Source organism: Glycine soja, chromosome 16 (genome assembly GCF_004193775.1).
Source record: "Glycine soja cultivar W05 chromosome 16, ASM419377v2, whole genome shotgun sequence".
In the NCBI taxonomy this organism is placed as follows: domain Eukaryota; kingdom Viridiplantae; phylum Streptophyta; class Magnoliopsida; order Fabales; family Fabaceae; genus Glycine; species Glycine soja.
The window spans coordinates 30,468,117-30,491,659 of NC_041017.1; the positions used below are offsets into that span (position 1 = coordinate 30,468,117).

The window sequence follows — 23,543 nt, forward strand, 5'->3', positions numbered from 1 at the left end:
GCCCTTACATGTTATGGGCTCATTAGCCCCATCCACAATCATTATCTAGGGCATTATGGCCATTCAACTGCATCCAAAAGATGGGGGTAGTTTGGATCATTGAGATGACTTTGTACTGACCTTATCTTTATTTTATTCCGTAGTTTGCGTTGGTTTCCAAAGGACGTATTCAAATGAATAAAATCCAACACTTGGTGATGGCATTATAGACATTTCACACTACCAAAACCACTTGTAAAATAAAATCTTCAGAAAATATTTTAGTTAAGAAGTAAAATTTTCCAATATTCTCTATCTCCGTCTCTATATACTCTCCCAGTCCCAGCTAGTAGTATTTTTCCTCTGCAACCTGAGTTTTTATATGAAGGAAAATAATACTGTATCAAAATAAGACAATAAGAGTTTTTTATGTATAATTTTAGAATATATTTTTGAGATGTGTGTATATAGAAAAATAAAATAGAATAAGTGAAAGATGGAGATAATTATATATATAAGATAAAATACCGTTAAATATCAGAACTTAGCAGTTTAAATCCGTTGGCTGTGATCTTGTAATTCCAACAACTGTGTTCCTTTCGCTCCTTCAATATCTATTTAGTAGTTATGCTCAACATTCGGTCATTCTCGTAATTTCACACATGAATATTTTTCTTTAGCTTGCTATTTACTACCACATATATGTTAATATTTTGTGATTTTGTGACATCAAATGAAAGAAAGAAAATATAAAAAGACATTATTGGTGGGGGAAAAATACTAAAGGAGGAGGTGAAAGTTCGAAGAAGTGGAAGAACAGCGACCGCTTCTCTTTCCTCTCTCTATCTCTCTCTTCTCTCTCACACAACAACACTGCGTTTATTTCAGACAGATATCTGAGCCTCCATTTTCAATTTTTACATATTGTGTGCAACTTCCATCTTTCATTTTCCACAAGGTGATTGCAAAAACACTCTCTAGCTGCAAAGAGCAACAACAAAGAGAAAGTAAAGGAGCGAAAGAGAAAGAAAGAGACCACAGACGACAGAGCGACAACACAGAGAGAGAAGGAGAGAGAGAGTGTGTGTGTTTTTCTGTGTGTATGTATATGTATGAGAGTGTGCCTCAGATATAAAGAGAGAGAGAAGAATTGAAGAAGCTTTCAATACCACAGAATGGAAAACGATGTCTGAGAGCTTCACATCCTTTCATACCCTTCAGCTCTAAGAGGTACACATAACACACACACACATATGTGTATATATATATATATATATATATATACATACATACATCTAATATGTACATGAGATGATGAACAAAGGTGAAAATGATGATGATAAAATGAAAATTACCATTTAGGTGAGAAGAACTTTAGAGGGGCCTATAATACTAACCCTTTTTTCTTCTCTTTCTATTTTATCTTCATGGCTCCTATATAATTAATTGACTTCATTTACATGATGTGGTTGCTGTTTGTTCTTGTTCTTGTTCTCAGATTCGCTTATTCTGGCGCGATCCTTGATCAATTCGATTAGTCACAAGCTGAGGGAGAGGATGGTGAATATTTTGTTGATGATGATGATCTTAACATGGGAATAGCAACACCTTCTTCATCGCTTCCTTCTATTCTCTCTCACTCGAAGACACACCAACAACAAATACATCATTCGAATTCTATGTCCCAAGATTACCACCACCACCACCACCAAGGAATCTTCAGCTTCCCTAATGGGTTCGAAAGATCGGCGGCTACTACGATGACTCACCAAGACCCTCACCACCACCACCACCATCACCACCAGCAACAGCAGATTCGGAGGGACAAAGTGAGGGTGCAAGGCTTCGAGCCGCCACCGCAACAAACTTTGCTACCTATAGAGGAAGACGAATCGGGGAGCCTCCCGGTGTACGAAACCGCCGGAATGTTATCGGAGATGTTCAATTTCCCTCCCGGCGCCGCTGAATTATTGGAACAGCAACAGCAGCAGCAACAACAACAACCAATGGCGATGACGACGACATTTCGGGCATCGCCGTCGGCCAGGGCAGTGGGCAGTGGTGGCAGTGAGTGGTACGGAAACAGACAAGGGATGCTAAGCGGGTTGGGACCGTTGGGAGATTCCAAGAATCATCATCATCATCATGGCAGTGTGAATAGCCGTGACAGTAGCAGCAGCAGCATAGTTCAGAATCAGCATCATCATCATCACAACCACCAGCATCATCAGATGTCGAGCATTAATGCAGACTCTGCAGCTGCCATGCAGCTTTTTCTCATGAACCCTCAAACCACCAGATCCCCTTCTCCCCCTCCACCTCCACCTCCTCCTCCTTCTTCTACTCTCCACATGCTGCTTCCTACTTTCCCTCCAGGCTCAGGAGGGTCTTTCAGTCAATTCACGTGGCTTCCCGACACCACTCAAGAAGGAGGAGGACCGAGCACAGAAGGCCCTGGTCATGGCCAGGGCCTTTCCCTGTCCTTGTCCTCCTCCTTAGAAGCCGCAAAGGCTGAGGAACTAAGGATGGGGAACAGTGGGTTTTTGTATTACAATCAAGCAAGTGGAGGACCCTCTTCTTATAAGAGTACTCTTGGGGGTCATCACCACCAAGCATTGTTGGCACAGACCCACCAGGGACATGTTGGGTTTGGGGCAGCATCATCGTCTACATCATCCTTAGGTGTTGTGAATGCGTTGAGGAATTCAAAATATGCCAAAGCTGCTCAGGAATTGCTTGAAGAGTTTTGCAGTGTTGGGAGAGGCCAGTTCAAGAAGAACAAGTTCAATAGGCAACTCTCAAACCCTAGTTCCAATCTTCGAGGTAGCGGCGGCGGTGCTTCTTCGTCTTCCTCAAAGGATGTTCCTCCTTTGTCAGCAGCTGATAGAATTGAGCATCAAAGGAGGAAGGTCAAACTCCTAACCATGCTTGACGAGGCATGTAATCTTTCTCTTTCTCTCTCTATACTCTTCTTACCCTCTCTCATTCTTCTAGAGTCAAGGTCTTCCAATTTAATTATTTTTCTTAGTCCAATAATAAAACACAGTTCTCCAGCTAGTATCTAAAATTCAACAAAACAAAAAGCCGGTCGGTATAGTAGGGTTCCACTCCAATCCTTAGGATCAGTTTGGTGAGGATTTGATTATTGTTATTTTAATCGTGGCACAATTTTTTAATCTCCGGATTCGATTGGTGGGAAGATCTTAGATTCTTTTCAGTTTTTAGTTTTTTAAAACAAAAGAAAAAAAATACTATATAGTTTGGTGAAAGTGCGAAACCAGGACACTACCATTATAGGAGAAAACGTCCATCAAGAAGCGACGTTTCTTCTGATTATTAAGACTCACCAAACAGATGGAAGGCAATCACCAATCATATATATTATAGCATAGCAAGTTGTTACGAATGCCATTGCCCCCCAGATTCATATACCCATCATTGTAACATTGCAGTGAAAGCCTGTATTCATATCTCATATATAAAGAGAACAGTCTTTTCTCTTTTTCTTTATTTTTTTCAATTGAATTTTTCCATAACTGTACATTTTTCTACATGTAAAGAAACACACATTCTTCATTTGCGTTCACCGTACTGTGCACAACAACAAGTAGTCCTCCCTAACATTTTTTTTTATTTGCATATTCTACAGCACACACGTGTGTTTTTTTTTTTTCTTTTGTTTCTCCATTTGCATGAGTGAATTAACTCCCATGTATCGTATTCTTAATTTAACCATACCCAGTTTCTTTCCTTAATTTAATGCTGGTTAGTTCTCCCCAGCTTTTCACAAACCAAACCATGAATTCGAGTAATTATAGTGATACTAACATGCATGTACTGTTACAGGTGGTTCTTTCAACAATTAATAGCCTTAACATGATTCATTCATTAATTACTCGCTCGTCCCATTATAAATTATCGTATAACAAAAAGATTTATTTTAAAATAATTATCATTTTAGTTTTTTTAATGTAATATTTATATTTTTTTTCAGGTGGATCGGAGATACAGCCACTACTGCGAGCAAATGCACATGGTGGTGAACGCATTCGACATGGTGATGGGGTTTGGCGCCGCGGTGCCATACACGGCGCTGGCACAGAAAGCAATGTCTCGTCACTTTAGGTGCCTAAAGGATGCGATAACAGCACAATTGAAGCATAGTTGTGAGGTATTGGGAGAGAAAGATGGTGCAGGGAATTCGGGGTTGACAAAAGGAGAGACCCCAAGGCTGAAGATGCTGGAACAAAGCTTGAGGCAGCAAAGAGCGTTTCATCAAATGGGGATGATGGAACAGGAGGCTTGGAGGCCCCAGAGAGGGTTGCCAGAACGATCTGTCAACATTTTGAGAGCCTGGCTTTTCGAGCATTTCCTTCATCCGTACGTTCTTTCCTTTTCTCTCTCTCTCTCTCTCTCTCTCTCTCTCTCTCATCATTACTTGTGCATATAAAAAAACAAGCCATTCCTAGAATTGACATGAGTATCTTCATGTTTTGTTGGCTTGTCTTTTTAACTCATGGTGTGAATCTTGGAGGAGGAAGATGTGGTTTAAAACATCTCTTGGATAATATGAGTGAATGTGAATCCTCTCACGGTGTTAAACATGTAGATTTAGGGTAAGATAAAAACCTGCATTGTGTGTATAAAAAGAAGGGTTTTATTAGAAGAAATAAGGCTCATTTCTGTGAGTCTTGCTAACTAATGTGTTATACTGATTATTATGTAATCAAAAAGAAAAAATATTTATTATAAAAACATAAATAACATAATTTTACGTAATTATACTTCAAGTTTCTTAACTTAATATAATGGTTAATATTTGTTATTTATGTAATTCAAAAGATTTATTTTATGAGTGGGAGTTGGAAAATATCTCAAGAGGGAAAATTACTATATGGGTAGTAGGGTGATGTGGTATAATTTAACTTTGGATAATTAGGGGGAAAATGTGGTATGTTAGACTTATGAGAGTGGGAAAAGACAGTTAATGATTGCGAGACTGTGGAAGGAGAGGGACAGCGAGACACAATGACATTATTTGATTTTAAAAAAAATGTGGGAAAAGCATAACAACACACAATACGATAGATACCGCGATATCCATAACTGGAAAAAGTAGCAGGGCTTCCGTTAATTAACAAAGAGGGAAAAAAGAGTCGCAGAAGGAAAGACCGAAAGAGGGAATCTAAAAGCCATTATGCATAGGATCGCTTACAACAGTCATTAATACTGCAGAGAGTCTTGGGATGCATGTAAGCTCGACAGCCAAAAGCTGTAAAAATAGATAGATACATATATGCATGTATGTAGCCATCTGCTGTTTTAACTGCAAATTCATTTTCTTGGTAGGATCTCTTTCTCTCTCAATCTTCTATATAAACAACATGTATAAATTTTGAGTCTATTTTCTCTTATGTAACAAGTATATTTGTACAACTGCAACAATATAACCATGTCGTTGATACTTTTTTTCTTCCAATTTTTATTCTTTTATCAGATTATATAATCTATTGTATCTATATTTATCTTTTTTTTTTTAAAAAAAAGGAAAAATTCTATCAGGGTGTATAATAATAAAGAGGGATAAAGAAATTAGAGAGTAGTGGTCAGTGTGTACAGCAGCGATGATCTACTTTACTTCTGCAATGGCAGCTAGGACGTAGATCTTTCTTTGTTTCTCTTAGATTCTCACGCCCACGAAGGGACAGAAAGAAAGGTTTCATACTCAGAAAGCTGGGTGTCTCTTTATACAGTTTAAGGCAAGGACTCTGATGTCATTTTCTGGTCTCTTTCTCAGGTACCCAAGCGATGCAGATAAGCATCTGTTGGCACGACAGACTGGGCTATCGAGAAATCAGGTTCGTCCCCTCCACTCTTAGCTTTCCACAATTTAGAAAGAGAAGAAAGAGACAATTTTTTTTGTGTTGTGTTGTTGCATTTCAGCATTTGCATACTACTACCACAGTAATAATAATAATAATAATAATAATAATAATAATAATAATAATAAATTAATTAATTACTAGTACATGCAAGGACCACATATACATATGTAAGAAAAAATGCAAGAGAAGGGACCAGCAGTAAGTTCAGATGTAACTTACATGGTTTTGGGTTTCTTTTCTCTCTTCCCTTTAGAGAAAGACAAGCACCAGTGGATTGAAATGTTTTTATCCTATATATTAAAAGAGAAAACTTATATGATTTCATAAGAAATTCAAGGTTTGGTATGGTTATTTTTAATGACCAATATTTTATGAAATTTTACTCAAAAAATATAACTGTATAATATTTTTTTAAAATTTATTTAGGATTCTTTTCCTTGGTGGCATAAATTCTAAAATTAATTAAGATGTTCCTTGGTGACATAAATTCTGAAATTGAAACAGCAGGCATAAGTACAGAGACAATGAGACATGAAAGTTTTGCTGTTTTTCTCAATTCAAAAAAATCAAGTATATGGTGTTTTAGAATCTCGCCTCCTCACCCTGCCACTTATTTTCTCTCTCATATCAATTGGCTTCACTTCTCCCAACTACACAATGGGGGACCATAAATAAGGATAATAAATCATCTTTCTGGAGATATCATAATCTGGTCGTGGTAAATTCCTTACAAGTTTAATTATGCCTTCTATGCTCAGATAATTAATGCCATCTTACCTATTCATGCACCTTTGTATGCCAAATCACTATGTTAGTTTACTTTTCTTCACTTACATAATCACATTCACACCTTCATAAGATAAGGCCTATTCTTGATTTTGGCACGTTCTATCTGAATCATTAATGTCTTTTAATTTGTACACACAACAGTCAGAAATGAGAAATAACAAAACTGTGCCTCGAGGCCCTCCACAATGATATATATTTACAAATATGGTATCCATAATTTTCATTAAACAGTACTTTCTCGTGCATAGTATTTTCTTAACTAGATTTTGTACATCTTCGATTCTGCATTAACAGTGTACCTTGTATTTTCCCTGAACAACCAAAATCCAAAAGCTACTGCTACATTTTAGCTTACATCTAATTAGAGGGGAAAGGAAAAGGAAAATATAACGTTGTAACTTCCTACCTATTATTACATGCATGCCTATACCCTATAAGAGTCAGTGAAATGAGGAAGTAGTACACATTCTGGAGTCTGTTATTTTTTGTGAAAATAGCTTTGTCTGTTAAAGTCTATGCTATATATAATTGCATTATCATTCAAATATGTCATTTCTCTGTCCTATGTGTCATACCAAAGAGAAGATATTTCCTGGCCTAATCACAATTTATCATGGAGTGACAAACAGCCATGAGTCAGAAAGCAATCTTTTCTGTTTTCTTTTTCCTAGAACCGATAATATTGTTGAATGATTAATAAAATGGATATTATATATTTAACTTTTATTTTTCATGCTCTAACTTTTATTATTTCTCTCCCTTTCTCCTTTCTCTATATTTCTTTCTTCTCCCAAAACTTGCTTAATTTTGGAAAACAAAGACTCCAGTGTATATATATATACATTTGTCGAAATGATCAAGGTCAATATCATATGCATATTTCGGGTTGAGCATACTATATAATACCGTACCCTTATCCAAATCAATACCAAGTGTGACAAGCATTTCGGGTAATTAATGTTTGCCTATATATGTGTGCTGTAACTTTCCTTTCAATTTTTCTATATTGTTTTGTTATTTATACACTAAAATTTCTACATTATCTTTGTATATTGATAGATAATAATTTCATTATCAATTAAAAAAAGTAAATAAATCAGTTACCAAAAATAATCTGTTATCATTTTATCGGTTTTTGTTAAATATATAAAAATAATGAAAAAAATAGTATAAATACTTCTCTTTCCATCTAGATCACAACATCACAATTTGGCTGATAAAAATTATTTTTTAGACACTCAAAATGTTATGTAACACCTAGTAAAAAAGATAAAAGAGAGAGGAATATAGGTGTAACTTGTATAGGAAGAGAGATAAAAAAAAAATAATACTAACTAACTATAAATGTTGTCGAACTAGGTGTTTAGAAAAACAAGGTGTTAAAAGATCATTGCTATTTGGCTAAGGAATGTGAGATGACAATACACATATACATAATATTATTCGATCACATCTATAAAATGTTATAGCACAGTTATTAACACAACATGACACAGTAAATTACAAGTAGCTGCTAGTGTGAGTGAACATTGAAGCTATGGATAGATTAAACGTGTTACATTTGCAGGTATCAAACTGGTTCATTAATGCGAGGGTTCGTTTGTGGAAACCCATGGTGGAAGACATGTACCAACAAGAACTCAAAGAGGCCGAAGGGGCAGAAGAAGAGAGGGAGGGGAACCAAAGCAGTAGCAACAACAGTGGCCACCAATTGGCACAAACTCCAACACCCTCAACCACCGCATCGACGGCAACAGCGCCACCACCACCAACAACGACACCACCAACCGGAAAAAGATCCGATTCTGAAAGCGACCCTTCACTTGCACCAATAAATAACACCACCAGCACTGCTGCCATGACCGTCACCGCCTCTGAGGTGACGCAACTGTCGGAGCTGCCCCGAACAATGGTGGCCGATGAATCTTGTAGGCATGGTAGCCTTGTTGCAACGGAGTTTGGGACCGCTTCTGCTGCTTCTGAAATTGGTTCCACTCTGATCAGGTTTGGGACCACCGCCGGTGACGTGTCACTCACGCTAGGGCTTCGCCACGCCGGGAACATGCCGGAGAAAACTCCGTTCTCCGTTAGGGACTTTGGAGGCATTTAAAACTTAATCAATTCCCCCTATATTACTTCACATGATCATAAAAGATAAGAATGATACGTATAGGAGGTTGCTTTATTATTACTATTATTATAATTATAATAATATGATTATTATGATATGATATATCAAAAGAAACCATTTTTCCACCCTTGTAACTTCTCTTTGATGTTAGTTCCTTCTCTCAGATTAAGTTGCATTTTATGGAAGGAAAGGAAGAAGGGAATACGAAATGAGAAAGGTAGGCTTATATGTGATTATCAGCTGGCGATAGGTAGGCTCTGTGGTGATCTGTGCAACTGTATAGTAGGTTGTTTTCTACGTTTTTTTATTTATTTATCACGTGTATGTACTTAAGGTTTCATATCTTAATTTGATAGGACTTTATCTAATTAATAGAATAACATGTGCTCACTCTCATCCCGTATATGCACTTGATGTTTTGTAACTTATAATTTGACAAGACTTGTTCAAATTAATTTTTTAGGGGTATATTTCAATTAGTAGTGTGTTTTTATTTAAAAAGTGATACTAATGATAATTTTTTCTGATATATATATATATATATATATATATATATATATATATATATATATATATATATATATATTATACACTTCAGTGTGCATAGCCAAAAAATTTAGAAAGTAAATATATATCAAATGACCACGGGAAAAAAATAATAAACCTGATTGCAGGAGAAATTTTTAGAAGAAAAAAAAATTGCATAAGAAAAAAGTGTACGTAAATTACCTTTGCTTGAGAGAATATAATTTAAATGAAATTAAATGTGAGATAAGGCAAAGCCTTCACAAGTTAGGTGACTATTATGATATACAAGTAATAACTAATCTCAACCATTAAATAAAATAAAAATTTTAGATTAATTTAACAGACAAAAAATAAATTTCTCAATGATCCAAATTATTATATACTAAAATATTCCAAATATCATGTCACTCTTCTCAAAATTGTCATTAAGTCATAATCATTATCATCTCCTGCCATGCATAATGATTATTATCACCATAGTCACCATACATAATTATCATCAATATCTTTATTTTTATCAATGTCATTGTTATTACCATCATGAGTCTGCATTCATATATAACAATGATGATGATATTAATAATAATAACAACAATTATGACAATACTTTAAATTAAGAAGAGTGAGGTGATATTGAGACCTTTCATAGATTTGATGATCAATTGGGGTTTAATTAATTCATAATCTTTTATTATTTCACAATTGATATGAGTCATTTTTTTCTAATAGGGATCAAAAACAAAATTTAGAAATTTATCTCCGATCAACAAAAAAATATTTAAGCCTAAAATAAAATTCAAAATTTATAAGAATCCCATTTATTTTGACTTGATATATTTACGGAAGGTTAACGCTACAGTCTCTAACATCTGGTAATTTTCATAGAATTTTTTAAAAACAGTTTGTTACCACTACTAGAAAATCATCAATTTTCTGCAGAATTTTTTGCAAGAAAAAAAAATCCGCAGGAGTTTTGTGCAGATTTTTATGCGAGAAATAATTTGCAGTTAATTCTTGCGCCTTATGCATAAACAAATCCACACAGCAGTTTCTTGCGGATTTTTATGCGAATTCCTGCAGATTTTAATTTCTATCACTAAACAAAGTCCTTGCACGTCATAATTTTTGTTTTCTTATATTTTTCTCTATACAGTTGCTACATTCAATTCGGTGATTTTGTTCTTTCTCAATCTGAAAACTTGATTTCTGAGACAGTTATGTTTCTACGAATTTGAATCCGCAGGAAAATACAGGAAACTTGTTTCTTGCTGATTATTTTGCAAAATTTACAGAAATTTTCCATGTAATGAACACTTTTCTAGTAGTATACACTTATCCTCTAAAAATTAAAGTACCATTTTACCCTTAGTCAAAACAAACAATATCTTGAATTCAACGAGCCTAACAAATTAACAAAACAATGAATTTAAGTAGAAATTAACACTAAAAGGAGGGATTAGGTCACACATCAATTTTTCATGCCCTGTAGTCCCTTAGCCTTAACTTGGGACTGTTTCATTGCTCCAAAAATGTAACATTGAATAAGAATTAATATAAAGAAAAGCTTGTAAATATTGTTTTCCCTTAATCCATCAAGATATCTTTTGAAAGATAAAATAACGAAGGTCCAAGAGAGCTCAAATACACAATATACCCCAGATGTGGTTAATCTATCACTACAATAGACTTAATTAAGCAGAACATTGACATTATTGAAGGCAAGTTTAGGTCACATATGAGGTTGTTTGGTCCTCTTGCCCGTTAGTCTCAACTAAGAATTTATGCTCTATGCCACCAAAGGTATCATATTAAATAGAATTTGAGTCAAGGGCAGTAAACATTTTCTTATCTTATCCAACCAAGATACTTTTTAAAGGACAAAATGGTAAAGGTCAAATAAGAGTTGAAACAGACAATACTTCAAACGTGACAAGTCTAATAATGCAATGAACTTAAGCAAAAAAATTGTCATTATTATTGCTTAAATAAATTATATTGCAAATAAAATGTATTATTCAAAATCTCATTTGAAAAAAATAATTTAATTAGAAACAAAATATTTCTTTTACGAAACCCCATCTTTTGACCTTTTTAATCTTTGTTTTGATCATTTCCGTAATACTACAGCACTTCGAAAATTGGATAATTGGCGTGTGAGAAAAAATTCATTACACCATGCCAAATATGTGCTAGTTTGCAATTAGAATTGCACAACTTGTATATATTGTTAATACAATATGGGCAAGTACAACTCGCATAATTTTTCAACTAAATATTGTATCTAGAATATTTTTAACATTTTTGTATGGTTTAATTGACTTATTTTTTTAATCCATCAATATTAGTTATTAATTTTTTGTTAAAATATTAATAAGAGACAGAAGATGAACTCACAAACCTCTTTGCCTTCTTCCTTTAAGACTTTAACTTCTTTCTTTATCACCAAATCAACTGCACAAATCCAATGGTTTCACGAAGTTGATGGTTGATAATTTGATCAGAGTTCAAATTTCATATTGATAGTAATTTTTGGAGGATAAAAATATAAGAATATTTCTATATTTTCATACAATATTTTTAATATTTTTCTTTTTCGTTAAATGGAAAATAATAAATATATTTTTATGTTTATAGATATTGAATATATATTTTATTTTTGTACTTATTTTATAAAATATTAAGAGAATTATTAAGATTTTATAGAAAAATATAGTACTTATACAATAAAAAATGATAAGGTTGAAAGGCTCAATTCTTGTCGTATTTTTACTCCCTCGTAATATTTGTTGTTTTAGATATTTTTATAAAGACCAAGAAAAAATAATACTATTTATCATTAATAATGATAATAATAATTATTATTACTATTTTGTATATAAAAGAGCTGTAAAATATTATTATATTTATATAGACTCAATTATACCCTAATTATTTAATACTATTTTATTACTTATGATAAATTAGTATTTGTTAAATATAGTTATAGGTAGAAATTAAAATCATTGGCAGATGGAGCACCTGGTAACTGGTAAGAGTAGATATGATTAAAATCTACACAACCTAAGAATTGCATTGGGTGCTTATGCATATAAAGAATAACCAAATCTGCAGTGAATTAAACCATGCTACATCTCTTGATTAGGACGGTTCATATATTGGACAATTTTTCTATACCTGCAACAGCACTTACAACTTGTCATGCAGTTCCGTTTCCATTGAAGATATAATAATTCTTTAAAGTTAAGAGAAGATATAATTTTTTAAAAAGCTATTTTAAGATACTAATAGAAAGGTCAGAGGTTCTGTAATGTCACTGTCTTTAATATTTAGTTTCAGAAAATATCCCTCAACATGACCCTGAGGTATTTAATTTAATGGATTACCGGAATACTTGACTTGGCAGACATACCTCTATAAAGGTTTCTGATATATGGACCATCCCGGTTCTATTTATTAGGAAGGCTTTGACAGGGCATAGTTACGTAGGTGAGGACAACAGTATCAATAATACATATTATTTTAAAAGAAGATAGTTGCAAATTTGAAACAGTCGTGATCATCATGGACTAATGCATATGCAATAAGCTGCTGTGAGCCTCTTAAATCGAATGGTCTTATCTGTGAGCTAGCGAATATTGCTCGATGTCATAGGCTATCTACCTTAGTTTAATTTTTATTCTTTTCTCTTTATAGTTATATTAAATTTCAACGGTAATTTTGATTCTCATAGTGACATGAGACGTTGATGTGTTGGAAGAAACTGATGCATGTGTCAATTAAACAATAACTGAGCTATAGTATTATTAATATTTATGATCAAGAGGTGAAATATATATGTATGGTAGGGTCTTGGATTGATTAACATTTAACACCAAGATAGAGAAAAGGTAGGGTCCTTTTGCAGAAGCACACAGCATTGTAGATTGATATGAACATTAAAACACTGCGAGATGAAGGAGATTGGACCTCCATTCCGTAAGGCCACACCCAAATCGATTGTGAAGAAGGGATTCCCCACTCCAGAATGGTTTATTTGTCTTATTTGGCCGTGCTAACATATGCTAACCTTGCACATTTAATAGGGGAATGAAGAGGACAAAAATTTGATATGAACTTCCAAAACCCCACTCTTCTGAGCACCAATGAGCATGTCGCACGGACGATATGACAGCAAATTCGACTGGGCCCCACATTTGGCGTATGCCAGAAACAAGACTAGGTACTCATCACAAACCTAGAATAGTGGATCCCGATGAAAATTCTTAATTAAAAATGGGATTAGATGGAACAAAACTTCAAAGAAATTTCATCTCATAAAATACTCAATTCTAAATAAAAAATTATTAAAGAAAAAAATAATTAAAGTATAAAATGGTTTTATACTATTATAAATTATATTGTAAAACCATTTTATAGTGTTAACTCAAATAACTATTCTTAACTTCAAAAGTATATCACGGTTGTTTTACGGTGGATTATGTAGTAAGAATTGGTCAATTTAAGGAAATATAAGATTGGTGGTATAGTTAAAAAGAAAAAGGAAAAAAATTATAAATTTAATCTCTTTTGTTAAAAAAAACTAACAAATGAACATAGTTGTTGATAAAAAAAAAAAAAGGAATTGTTCAATCTCCCATTAACAAGCAAAGCCACAACTTACATTCCATTTGATAAATTCATGAATTTTATTATTTTAAAGCATGTTCTAATATTAAACATTTAGTCAAAACTAATTTAAACATATATATCATAATCATATTTAAATTTAATGTCATCAAATTCTGAAATAAAGTCAGTGTTAGACTGAGTCCCGTCTATATTACTAAATGTGTAGATTATCTAACATAAAATACTTTTATTAATTATTCTTCTTCTATATATATATATATAGCGAGATACTATTATATATCATTATTATTGTGAATTAAATCAATTGAGTTTTGGGACAGGACCAACCTATCTCGAATGGAAAAATTAGGTAAAAGAATAAATGGGGAACGTGGCTTAGATACGTCACCTTTTGGATAGCCCACGTGGTGGTACCAATCCTCTTCCATACAAAGGTTGAGAATTCTGATAAGGGGGTACGGTCTGCTCCATTGCTAGCTAGCTGCATATATAATCTTGTAATCATTGTACTGAGTTAATAAACACTGCTTTTCCTTTGCTACCACATCTCATCTTGAGTACTAGCTTTCTTTATTTCTTCCCTCCATGATAACTCATGTGGTCCATCTCAATTGGGATAAATACAATCTAACATATATATGCATACTAGGTTGCTAACTACTACTCACCCACATACATCCCAAAAGATCTTGTTCATTATTGTTATGATTTTGTTTTGGAATTTTAATTATTTTCATGAGGAGGTTGATGGTCTTGTGAAAAAATAATACATGCATGCAAATTCTTTTCATTTTTATGTGTAAGTTGAATAAGGAGGGATAATTCAATGTTTCTCTTGATTAAATAGGTTCACTCGGTAGAAACTACAAAGCAACCTACAATACAAACTTTAAATTCAAATGAAAAACTTTACTACAAACTTTGTTTTTCGGTAAAAGTAAAGGTTAATCAGAAAAACCAAAGGTTTAGATGAATGAGCATGATTCAATTTTTGAAAAACCAAAGGCCGAGGCCGGATAAGGTTTGGTTAGAAGGGCCTACAAAGAGCACATTCATCTAGAGTCAGGCCAGGACCACTGAACATTTATTCAAGTCCTCGGCTGAAGAAAGAAAGGCCTTTAGTTGCATTATATATTATAGTATTATGATTTTACACTATAACTATTATTCTTAAGTAGTAGTAATAGTTAATAAATTTAGAAAGTAATTATAAACTGTAATGTTTAACAATGTTGATACACTATCTTGATTTTTAATCAAAGGTTTATTTTTATGAATTTCTTAGCCATTTTGTATATAGAAAATGGTTAACAAAAACCGAATATGTTATTTCAGTTTCATATAGAGGTGTCCCTATTGTAAAACCTGGCTTTTAGTATTAATTTTTCTCTTTCTAGTTTGGTGGTGCTGTCTGTACAAATATGCATGCAGAAGGAATCTAGGTTTAACCCGTACAAATAAACATTGAAAAGGCAAAGACAAAGTTTTGACGGGGTTAAGTGGGAACATGCCCAAAGGGAGAAATTAAGCTAGCAGAAATGGTGGTAGATATTCGTAAGGAAAAAAAAGTGTGCTATAGTTCCTTTCTTATGCAACTGATGTTATATATTCCTTAGTATCTAATGCACATTAGTTGATGTTTTTGAATTTTTCCCTTCTCAGCTCAGGTTCCTTCTGAAACTGTCGGGGGGTTTTGTACTACAAAGATAAAATTAGAAGTTTCAATTTCAATTGCAACATTAAAAAAAAATATAGTGCAAGAAATGAAGAAATTATATAATGTGTTAGGCTAGAGAGGGCCATGGTGTGTTAAATTTTCTTGACGCGTGAAAAACCCGCAAATGGATTCCCTTACAAATTTGTTCCTATACCAAAATTAATGTCTACCTAAAAGCTTTTAAGGTGGGGTACACTACATAGCTTTTGGAATTCCCATGAGATAGTGCAAATTTCACATAAGAGAGTAAAACTAAAAGCAGTTTTCATGTCTGCTAGCTGCATGTGTGATGTGGACTTGAAATCAATGAAAATGACTGAAGGAATGTCTCACGCTTTTTTGTGTACACTTTTGGGGGTTTAGGGACAGATACAGCTCCGAGTAGGACACATGAAATTAAAACCAAGCACCTATATATATCTCTGAAAATTTTATATAATATGTGATTAGCTAGCTAGCTAGCTAGGGACACATAATAAAATTACCACAGCACCAGGGTTTGCATGGGACAATGTTAATGTTGTACCTCAGATTCAGATCCTTAACCTAGCAAAAGCTGAGGCATATACATCTCAATTAGCTAGGAGCATCTTTGCCAGAAATTCTATCTCCATTTTTTTTCACTATGGACTGCAGGTAGCAAGTAGATACCATATCGCACGGTGGACAATGTCACATTCACATGAGGAGGACACAAATCATAATCACAGATACGGTGGTGATGTTCTAACCCATGCATGCTTTGATATGTAGCCATGTGTGTGTGTGTGGTAATGAAATTTCCCGGACGACAATGTTTGATTCTCATTCCCCAACCTCTTATATATATTGAACTAACCATAATACCCAAGCCACCTTAAAAAGTATTTATATATGGTGTTCAAAATTTCATTTGTATGTGAAGACATGTCACAGGTATATTTGTGAGATCAAAATTTACAACTTTGAGAATAAATTTTATATATATATATATATATATATATATATATATAAACCTTTTGAAAAAGGAGTAGTAAAAAAAGGCAAACAAAATAAAAACAAAAAGTGAAAATAAAAAATATTTTCTTAAACTAAACGACCTTTAAAACTACTTTGAAATCTTAACTCAACTCCCCCATTAGGTCAGGATAATCTTGTGCCTTGGAATTTGTTTTTACAATCATACATATTATTCATGCGTCATTTTCTTCATATCATTTTTATCACTTTTTTTCTTTAAAAAAAAAGAAAACAATACGGCTTGGTTTTCCCAACTTTTTTTTTCTTATAAGTTAAAACTAAAAATAAAAGCTTAAAATACTTGTTTTTAGATTAAAAGATCCTTAAATACTAAAAGTTGTTTGATTAAAAAAATGAAAAGTTTTAGTTTTATTTTTTCATTTGAATTGGAGATAAATAATAACAATTCACACACTCAACTCAACTAATTGAGTTAGACTTTTTTAATGTTTTATTTTTATTTGAAATTGGTTATCTTGTGTAATAAAAAATATATATTTAAAATAAAATAATATTATAAAAATATTACTTATTTTTGTTTGTATTAAATTATTTTAATGATAATAAAATAAGAACCACTATTAGATCCAAGATTGAAAATGAAACAACCATTAGATCTGAAAACAAACTCGACACATGTTGTTCAGATTCGATACCAAGGACATCAGGAACAAATGTTTCTTCTTCAATGACAACGACGACAGTCCTTTAGGCAGCGACAATGGAGGGTTTTACGATGGTGACAGCGAGGATGGTGCCAGAGAGAGGAGTGGTTGGAGACTGTAAAGGGAGAAGGGCTATCGAGAAAGAAGGAAAAAAAATAATATATGATCTAATGTGGACACTTTCATGGTATGTCAACCACTAACTTTAATTGAACGGTGGAGATGACTTTCGCATCGTGAGAAAAATCTTGTACTTTTGCACTCAGTAGAATTTGTCATGAAAGTAGCCATTGGCTAGCATGCGTCATCCCCTTAGGGTATGCATGGTGGGACAAAGTAGTTTTGGAAGGGTTACAATGTGGGAAATATATATGGTCTGTTAGATATGGAGTATTTAAAATTAGTGGCTAAAACAAGTGATCGACTATCATGGGGATATTACACTAGAATAAAGTTGGTAAAAAAAAGAAATTAAATAAATAACCTAGATTTTCAATTTACTTTCTTGTTTTTTTTCTCTCTTTCCTAGAATACCCTTCTTCCTCATTCGTCCCCTCTTCCCCCTCCTTTCATCAATCCATCTTCATTCTTCTACACACCCAAACCAAAAATCACCATCCATAAACAAAAATTGAAAATTTTAAACCCCAACTATGAATCCCAGATCAACAAGATCATGCAATAGATTTGATAACTCTAGTGAAGAATGACATCATGAAAAAGGTTGTGCAGGTGTTTGAGGATCGTCGAGAGAAGAACGACATCGTGAGCATTGTTGACCACAACACTAGATTTTTTGCTAATGGCACCGAAACTAATGCGAGGGCACTGCGATTGTGCATTTCGAGTCATGAAAATATAGTAACTTAGATTCATTTTTAGATCTAGATGTGTTACCTCTTTTATGTAAAATTTCTCCGGTTATGAAACTTATATATAGTTTCCAAGAACTTGTCTTGAGAGAAACAAAAGACTGCATTCGAAAGTGATCGATATATGAAACAAAATTTGAAAAGTTGAATGCGTCATCGAAAGAATTTATTTCGATGGAGATTGGCATTTTCGATAGAGATTGCACATGTGGAGTTTAAAAGTGCTCAAAAGCAAGACCATTTTGAAATTTGAAAGATTAGTTGAAGCAATTATAAAAGAATTTATATCAAGACATCAAATAACATTAGATTTGTGTATTTAGGAATATTGTTGTACACATATCAAAATCATAGAATTCGAAAATTAGAATTAAAAGTCTATAAATAAGACCTCTGACTACCAATTTTTTGTGGATTGAATCATATCACTTAACTCCTCAAGTACTGACAACCGTCTCATATCGAAATTGACTACTGGTTCAGAAGGTCATCGTGTATGTATTCATTCCCAACTTTTATAAATTCATGTCTCTTTACTTTATTGTATCTCTCTTAAACCTTTACTTTTTCCAATCTTCCTTTCTTCTTGAAACCTTTACTTTTTCAATTTCTATTTCCGATTACTATAGAAATTACAATCAAAGTATAATACTTATCGAAATTAACCTTTTTAATTGAAAACAATATTATAAAGTTACTTACAAATCATCTTATAGGTCATTATATGATATTACTATAATTAAAAATGGATATCTTTACCAAAATTACTATTATTATATGTATTAAGCATTAGACAATTCTCTGATAAGTTGAAAACTATGAACTTGTTTGTTTGATTAAAAAGAACTTACAATCGAGAATGGATTACATGTATCACTTTAAACATTTATTTGTTAATAGAATCATTTGGTAAAAATCACTCAGTTTGTTATAAAAATATATTCCTTTCGAGGAATAAGTATAATTTTCACGATTAAGCACAAGTAGCTACTGCGTCCGCTAAAAACAAAGAAGCGGCTATTGCGGCTGTTGAAATGAAGGAAAAGATGGATAATGAATCCATCGAAGTAAAGAAGAAAAGATGGATACTGATGTCATCAAAGAAAAAAAAAGGAAGTATTGGACTATAGAAAACGTTAGAATTAAAAAAGATGGAATCTCAAAATCCTATGGAAGAAGTTAACCCGGGGAATGAAGAAAATTGAAAGCCTACATATGTTAGTAAATTGTTAGATGTTAGGCTTCGAGAAAACATAATTTCTTTGTTACATGAGTTCAAGGATTGTTTTGCATGAAATTATGAAGATATGCCTAGACTCAATAGATAATTGGTGGAGCACAAATTGTTTGTCTATGAAGGGAAAAAAACAATGAAGCAGGTACCAAGAAGATTTGCTCCTAATGTAATGGAGGCCGACAAATCAGAGATAGAGAGGTTACTGCAGACCAATTTCATTTGAACTACAAGGTATGTTAACTGGATTTCTAATATAGTTCCTTTAATTAACAAAGAATAGGAAAATATGTGTGTATAGATTTTACATATTTAAATGCAGCAACACCTAAAGATGAATATCTTATGCCACTTGCTAATATGCTAGTTGATTCGACAATATGCAATGGTATTTTAAGTTTATTAGATGATTATTCAGGATATAATCAAATATATATTGCTAAAAATGATGTATCTAAAACTACTTTTCAATGTCCAGGGGCATTAGGGACACATGAATGGATAATAATGTCATTTGGTTTAAAAAATGTTGGTACAACATATCAAAGAACAATGATTATTATTTTTCATGATTTGTTTGGGAAATTTATGCAAGTCTATATAGATGATGTTATTCTGAAATCTGAATTGAAAGAATCATTTAGAACATTTAAGATTATCATTCAAAAGAATTAGAAAACATGGATTGAAAATGAATCCATTGAAATGTTCTTTTGGTGTCTCTAAGGGTGAATTCTTAGGATTTTTTATCCATCAAAACGGAATTGAAGTAGATAAAAATAAGGCAAAAACCATTTTGGAGACTTTCCCTCCAAAGAATAAGAAATAACTTTAGTCATTATTAGGTAAAGTGAATTTTCCAAAAGATTTATTTCTAATCTATCAGGAAAAACTAAAGTGTTTTCACCTTTACTCAGATTAAAAGATGAAGTTGAATTCCGATGGGAAAAGGAACACCAAGAACCTTTCGATGACATGAAGAGATATCTTGCTAATCCACTAATTCTAGTACCTCGTGTGAAAGAAAGAGACTTAAAATTGTATATTTCAACATTAGATTTGATTATTGCAAGCATGTTAGTGCAAAAAAATGATAATGGCATAGAATGTGCTATCTATTATCTTAGTCGAATTCTTAATGATGTTGAAATTAAATATAGTGCTATAGAAAAATTGTGTTTGTGTTTATATTACTCTTATACTAAACTTAAATATTATACTAAACATTTCACCTTTAATAGAATTATCACTTACCTTTGTACCATAGAAAGTTATTAAAAGCCAAATTGTAATAGATTTTCTGGTTGATCATTCAAAAATAGAAATATTGAAATGTTATATAGGAATTAAACCTTGGGTACTGTATTTTGATGGATCAAAACATGTAAATGGTGTTGGGATTGGTGTCGTTTTAATTTCTCCAAATAATGCACCTGTGAAGATTCTTTTTGAAATCCAACCTTTATGTTCCAATAATGAAGTAGAATATGAGACTTTAATAATGGGTTTAGAAACATTATTGAATCTAGGTGCAAAACACATATTGATTTGAGGAGATTCTAAATTAGTTATCAGTCAGTTAACTAATAAATTAAGTGCATCAAAAGTAATTTATTGAAATACTTTTCATACACATCCAAGCTGTTAACTAGTTTTGACAAAGTTGAATTTGAACATGTGTTTCAAGAGCAAAATAAAGAATCTAATGATTTGGCTCAAAATGCATTTGGTTATAAGTTGAGTAAACAAAATTTCAAAACTTTGATAACTATCAAAGAAAAATTACAGGAAGAAGTAGAAATTTTTAATATACATGTGTTGACAACTCATGACTGGAGAAAGTCTTTAGTCGATTATCTTTAAAATCCTAATTTATCTGTGGGTCGAAAGATAAAGTATAAAGCTATAAATTATGTTATTATTAGAGATGATTTATATAAAAAGGGTATAGATGAAGTCTTGCTAAAATGTTTCGGAGAATCAAAAGCTTATATAGCTTTGACTGAAACTCATGAAGGAATTTGTGGTTCTCACCAAGTTGGTGAAAAAATGAAGTGGATGTTATTTCGACAAGGCAATTATTGGCCAACTATTTTGAAGGATTGCATTAGTTGTGCAAAATCTTGTGAAGAATGCCATAAACATAGTCTCATACAACAAGTTCCAACAAGTGAGTTACATTCAGTAACAAGATCTTAGCCTTTTCGAGGATGAACTTTAGATTTGATAGATCAAATTCATCCACCTTCCTCAAAAAGACGTAGGTATATGTTTGTTGCAGTAGATTATTTTACCAAATAGGTAGAAGCAATTCCTTTGAGAAATTTTCATCAAGGGAACATAATAAACTTCATAGAACAAAATATCATTTTTTAATTTGATATCCCTGAAACACTTACAACAGATCAAGACACCATTTTTACTGGTAGAAAAGTGGTTCAATATGCCAATTTTTGAAATATCAAGTTATTAACTTCTACTCCTTATTATGCACAAGCAAATGGCCAAGCTGAAGCCATAAATAAGATTTTGATAAGCTTTATTAAGAAACACATTGGCCAAAAATCTAGAAACTGACATGAAAGTTTAGATCAAGTTCTTGGACTTATTGAAATTCACCAAAAGGGGCTAATGGTGTTACTCCCTTTAAGTTAGCTTATGGGCATGATAACTACAAAATCTGAGTTAATTTGATAGTCAATTTTGGCTAATAATGATTGTAATTTCTTTATTTTACTATTATTTTTAATGAAATAATGAAGAAATTAACATATTTGCAGTTTTTTATTAGCAGAAGTCAAAGAAGAAAATTTCAAGTGCTTTAGAGGAAAAATTGATGCAAAAATTGAAGAAAAAGTCTTGAAGAAAAGTTGGAAGAATTGGACAGCTCGCTAAGTGCATAATTCAGGCTTAGCATGAAGAAAGCCCACAATGAAACCCAAAGGCGCGCTTAGCGTGAAAGTCCATGCTAAGCGCGAAGTCAGCATGAAAAGTAAGTTACCTGGAGCCTATATAAGGAGGAGGAAACTTAAGGGAAAGACACATTGAGTCTCAAAGCTATCCAAAGCCTGAGCCTATCCCTTAGGGGAAACCTTCCTTCTTTAGCCATTCCTTCCTTTCTTTCTTTTAGTCATCCAGCCCCTTCTTCCATCCATATTAGTCCCTAAAGTGTAAATCTTCTCATAATAATGAGAGGCTAAACCCCCATTGTTGGGAGTCTGACAAGTCAACACCCTTGTAATGTAACTGTTCTTATTATCTATTAAATGCAATTTCCGTTTCTATTGTTTCTTTTCTGTTCTTTATCTTTATTGTATGGTTTGATCATCCATGCATCAGTTTTAGGGGTTATACATTGGGAAAAGGTAATTTCTAAAAAACTGGGAAATAGCATCTAAATAATTCATTGATAGGGATAAAGTGACTTTATTTTACCTCTGTATACATCTACATGCTTCATGCAATTTACTATTCAATCTTTGCAAAGGGATTTGGGAGAGAAAATAGATTAAATTAGGCTCTTCATCGTGAAGGATCAGGGTTGAGTGTTTAGTAGATGTGGATGAAAATTGGAAAAACATTTAATAGAGAAAAACATTAATATTGCCTCAAGGATAGTTAGACACGTTAGGCCCCAACATATTTTAATTCTGAAGTTACCTTTTGCATTAAATTTTGTTTATTTTATTGTTCTTGACTTTTTAATTTCAAATTCTTTCATTCTTCTAATCCATTGCAATTCTTTATCTCTTACTTACAAATTGGGTATTCAACACAAGTACAAACAAAGTTCATGTGAATTTGACACTCAGACTTTTATTTTAAATTTTACTACTTGTGACAAATTGATACACTTGTCAATGAGTTAACATGGCATGAAACAATTTTTCCTATCGAAATAAATATAAATTCAATTCAAATTCAAAGACAGAATGAAATCTTTGTCCAAGACTATTCGTATATGATGTATGACAAGTTGAATGCCTTAGACGAAGAACATTTAATTGTTCTAGAAAACATTATTCGTCAAAAAGAAAAAGTTGCTAAACATTATAATAAAAAGGTCAGGAAGAAATATTTTCAAATTGGAGACTTAATATGGAAATTTATATTAC

General features: G+C 32.7%; 1 protein-coding gene across 2 annotated transcripts; it reads left to right on the forward strand.

Annotated features, from left to right (window-relative positions):
• The first annotated feature begins 739 nt into the window (after positions 1 to 739).
• Positions 740 to 9,209, forward strand: LOC114389156 (BEL1-like homeodomain protein 4). Of its 2 annotated transcripts, none has more exons than XM_028349772.1 (5): positions 740 to 1,209; positions 1,478 to 2,915; positions 3,974 to 4,359; positions 5,777 to 5,837; positions 8,221 to 9,209. In XM_028349772.1, exons 2-5 carry the CDS (start codon positions 1,572 to 1,574, stop codon positions 8,761 to 8,763), a joined length of 2,334 nt encoding a protein of 777 aa, XP_028205573.1. In that variant the 5' UTR covers positions 740 to 1,209; positions 1,478 to 1,571; the 3' UTR covers positions 8,764 to 9,209. The 2 variants fall into 2 exon arrangements, with proteins under 2 accessions (XP_028205573.1, XP_028205574.1); XM_028349773.1 differs by lacking the exon at positions 740 to 1,209 and adding an exon at positions 1,241 to 1,341.
• Positions 9,210 to 23,543: the final 14,334 nt, after the last annotated feature.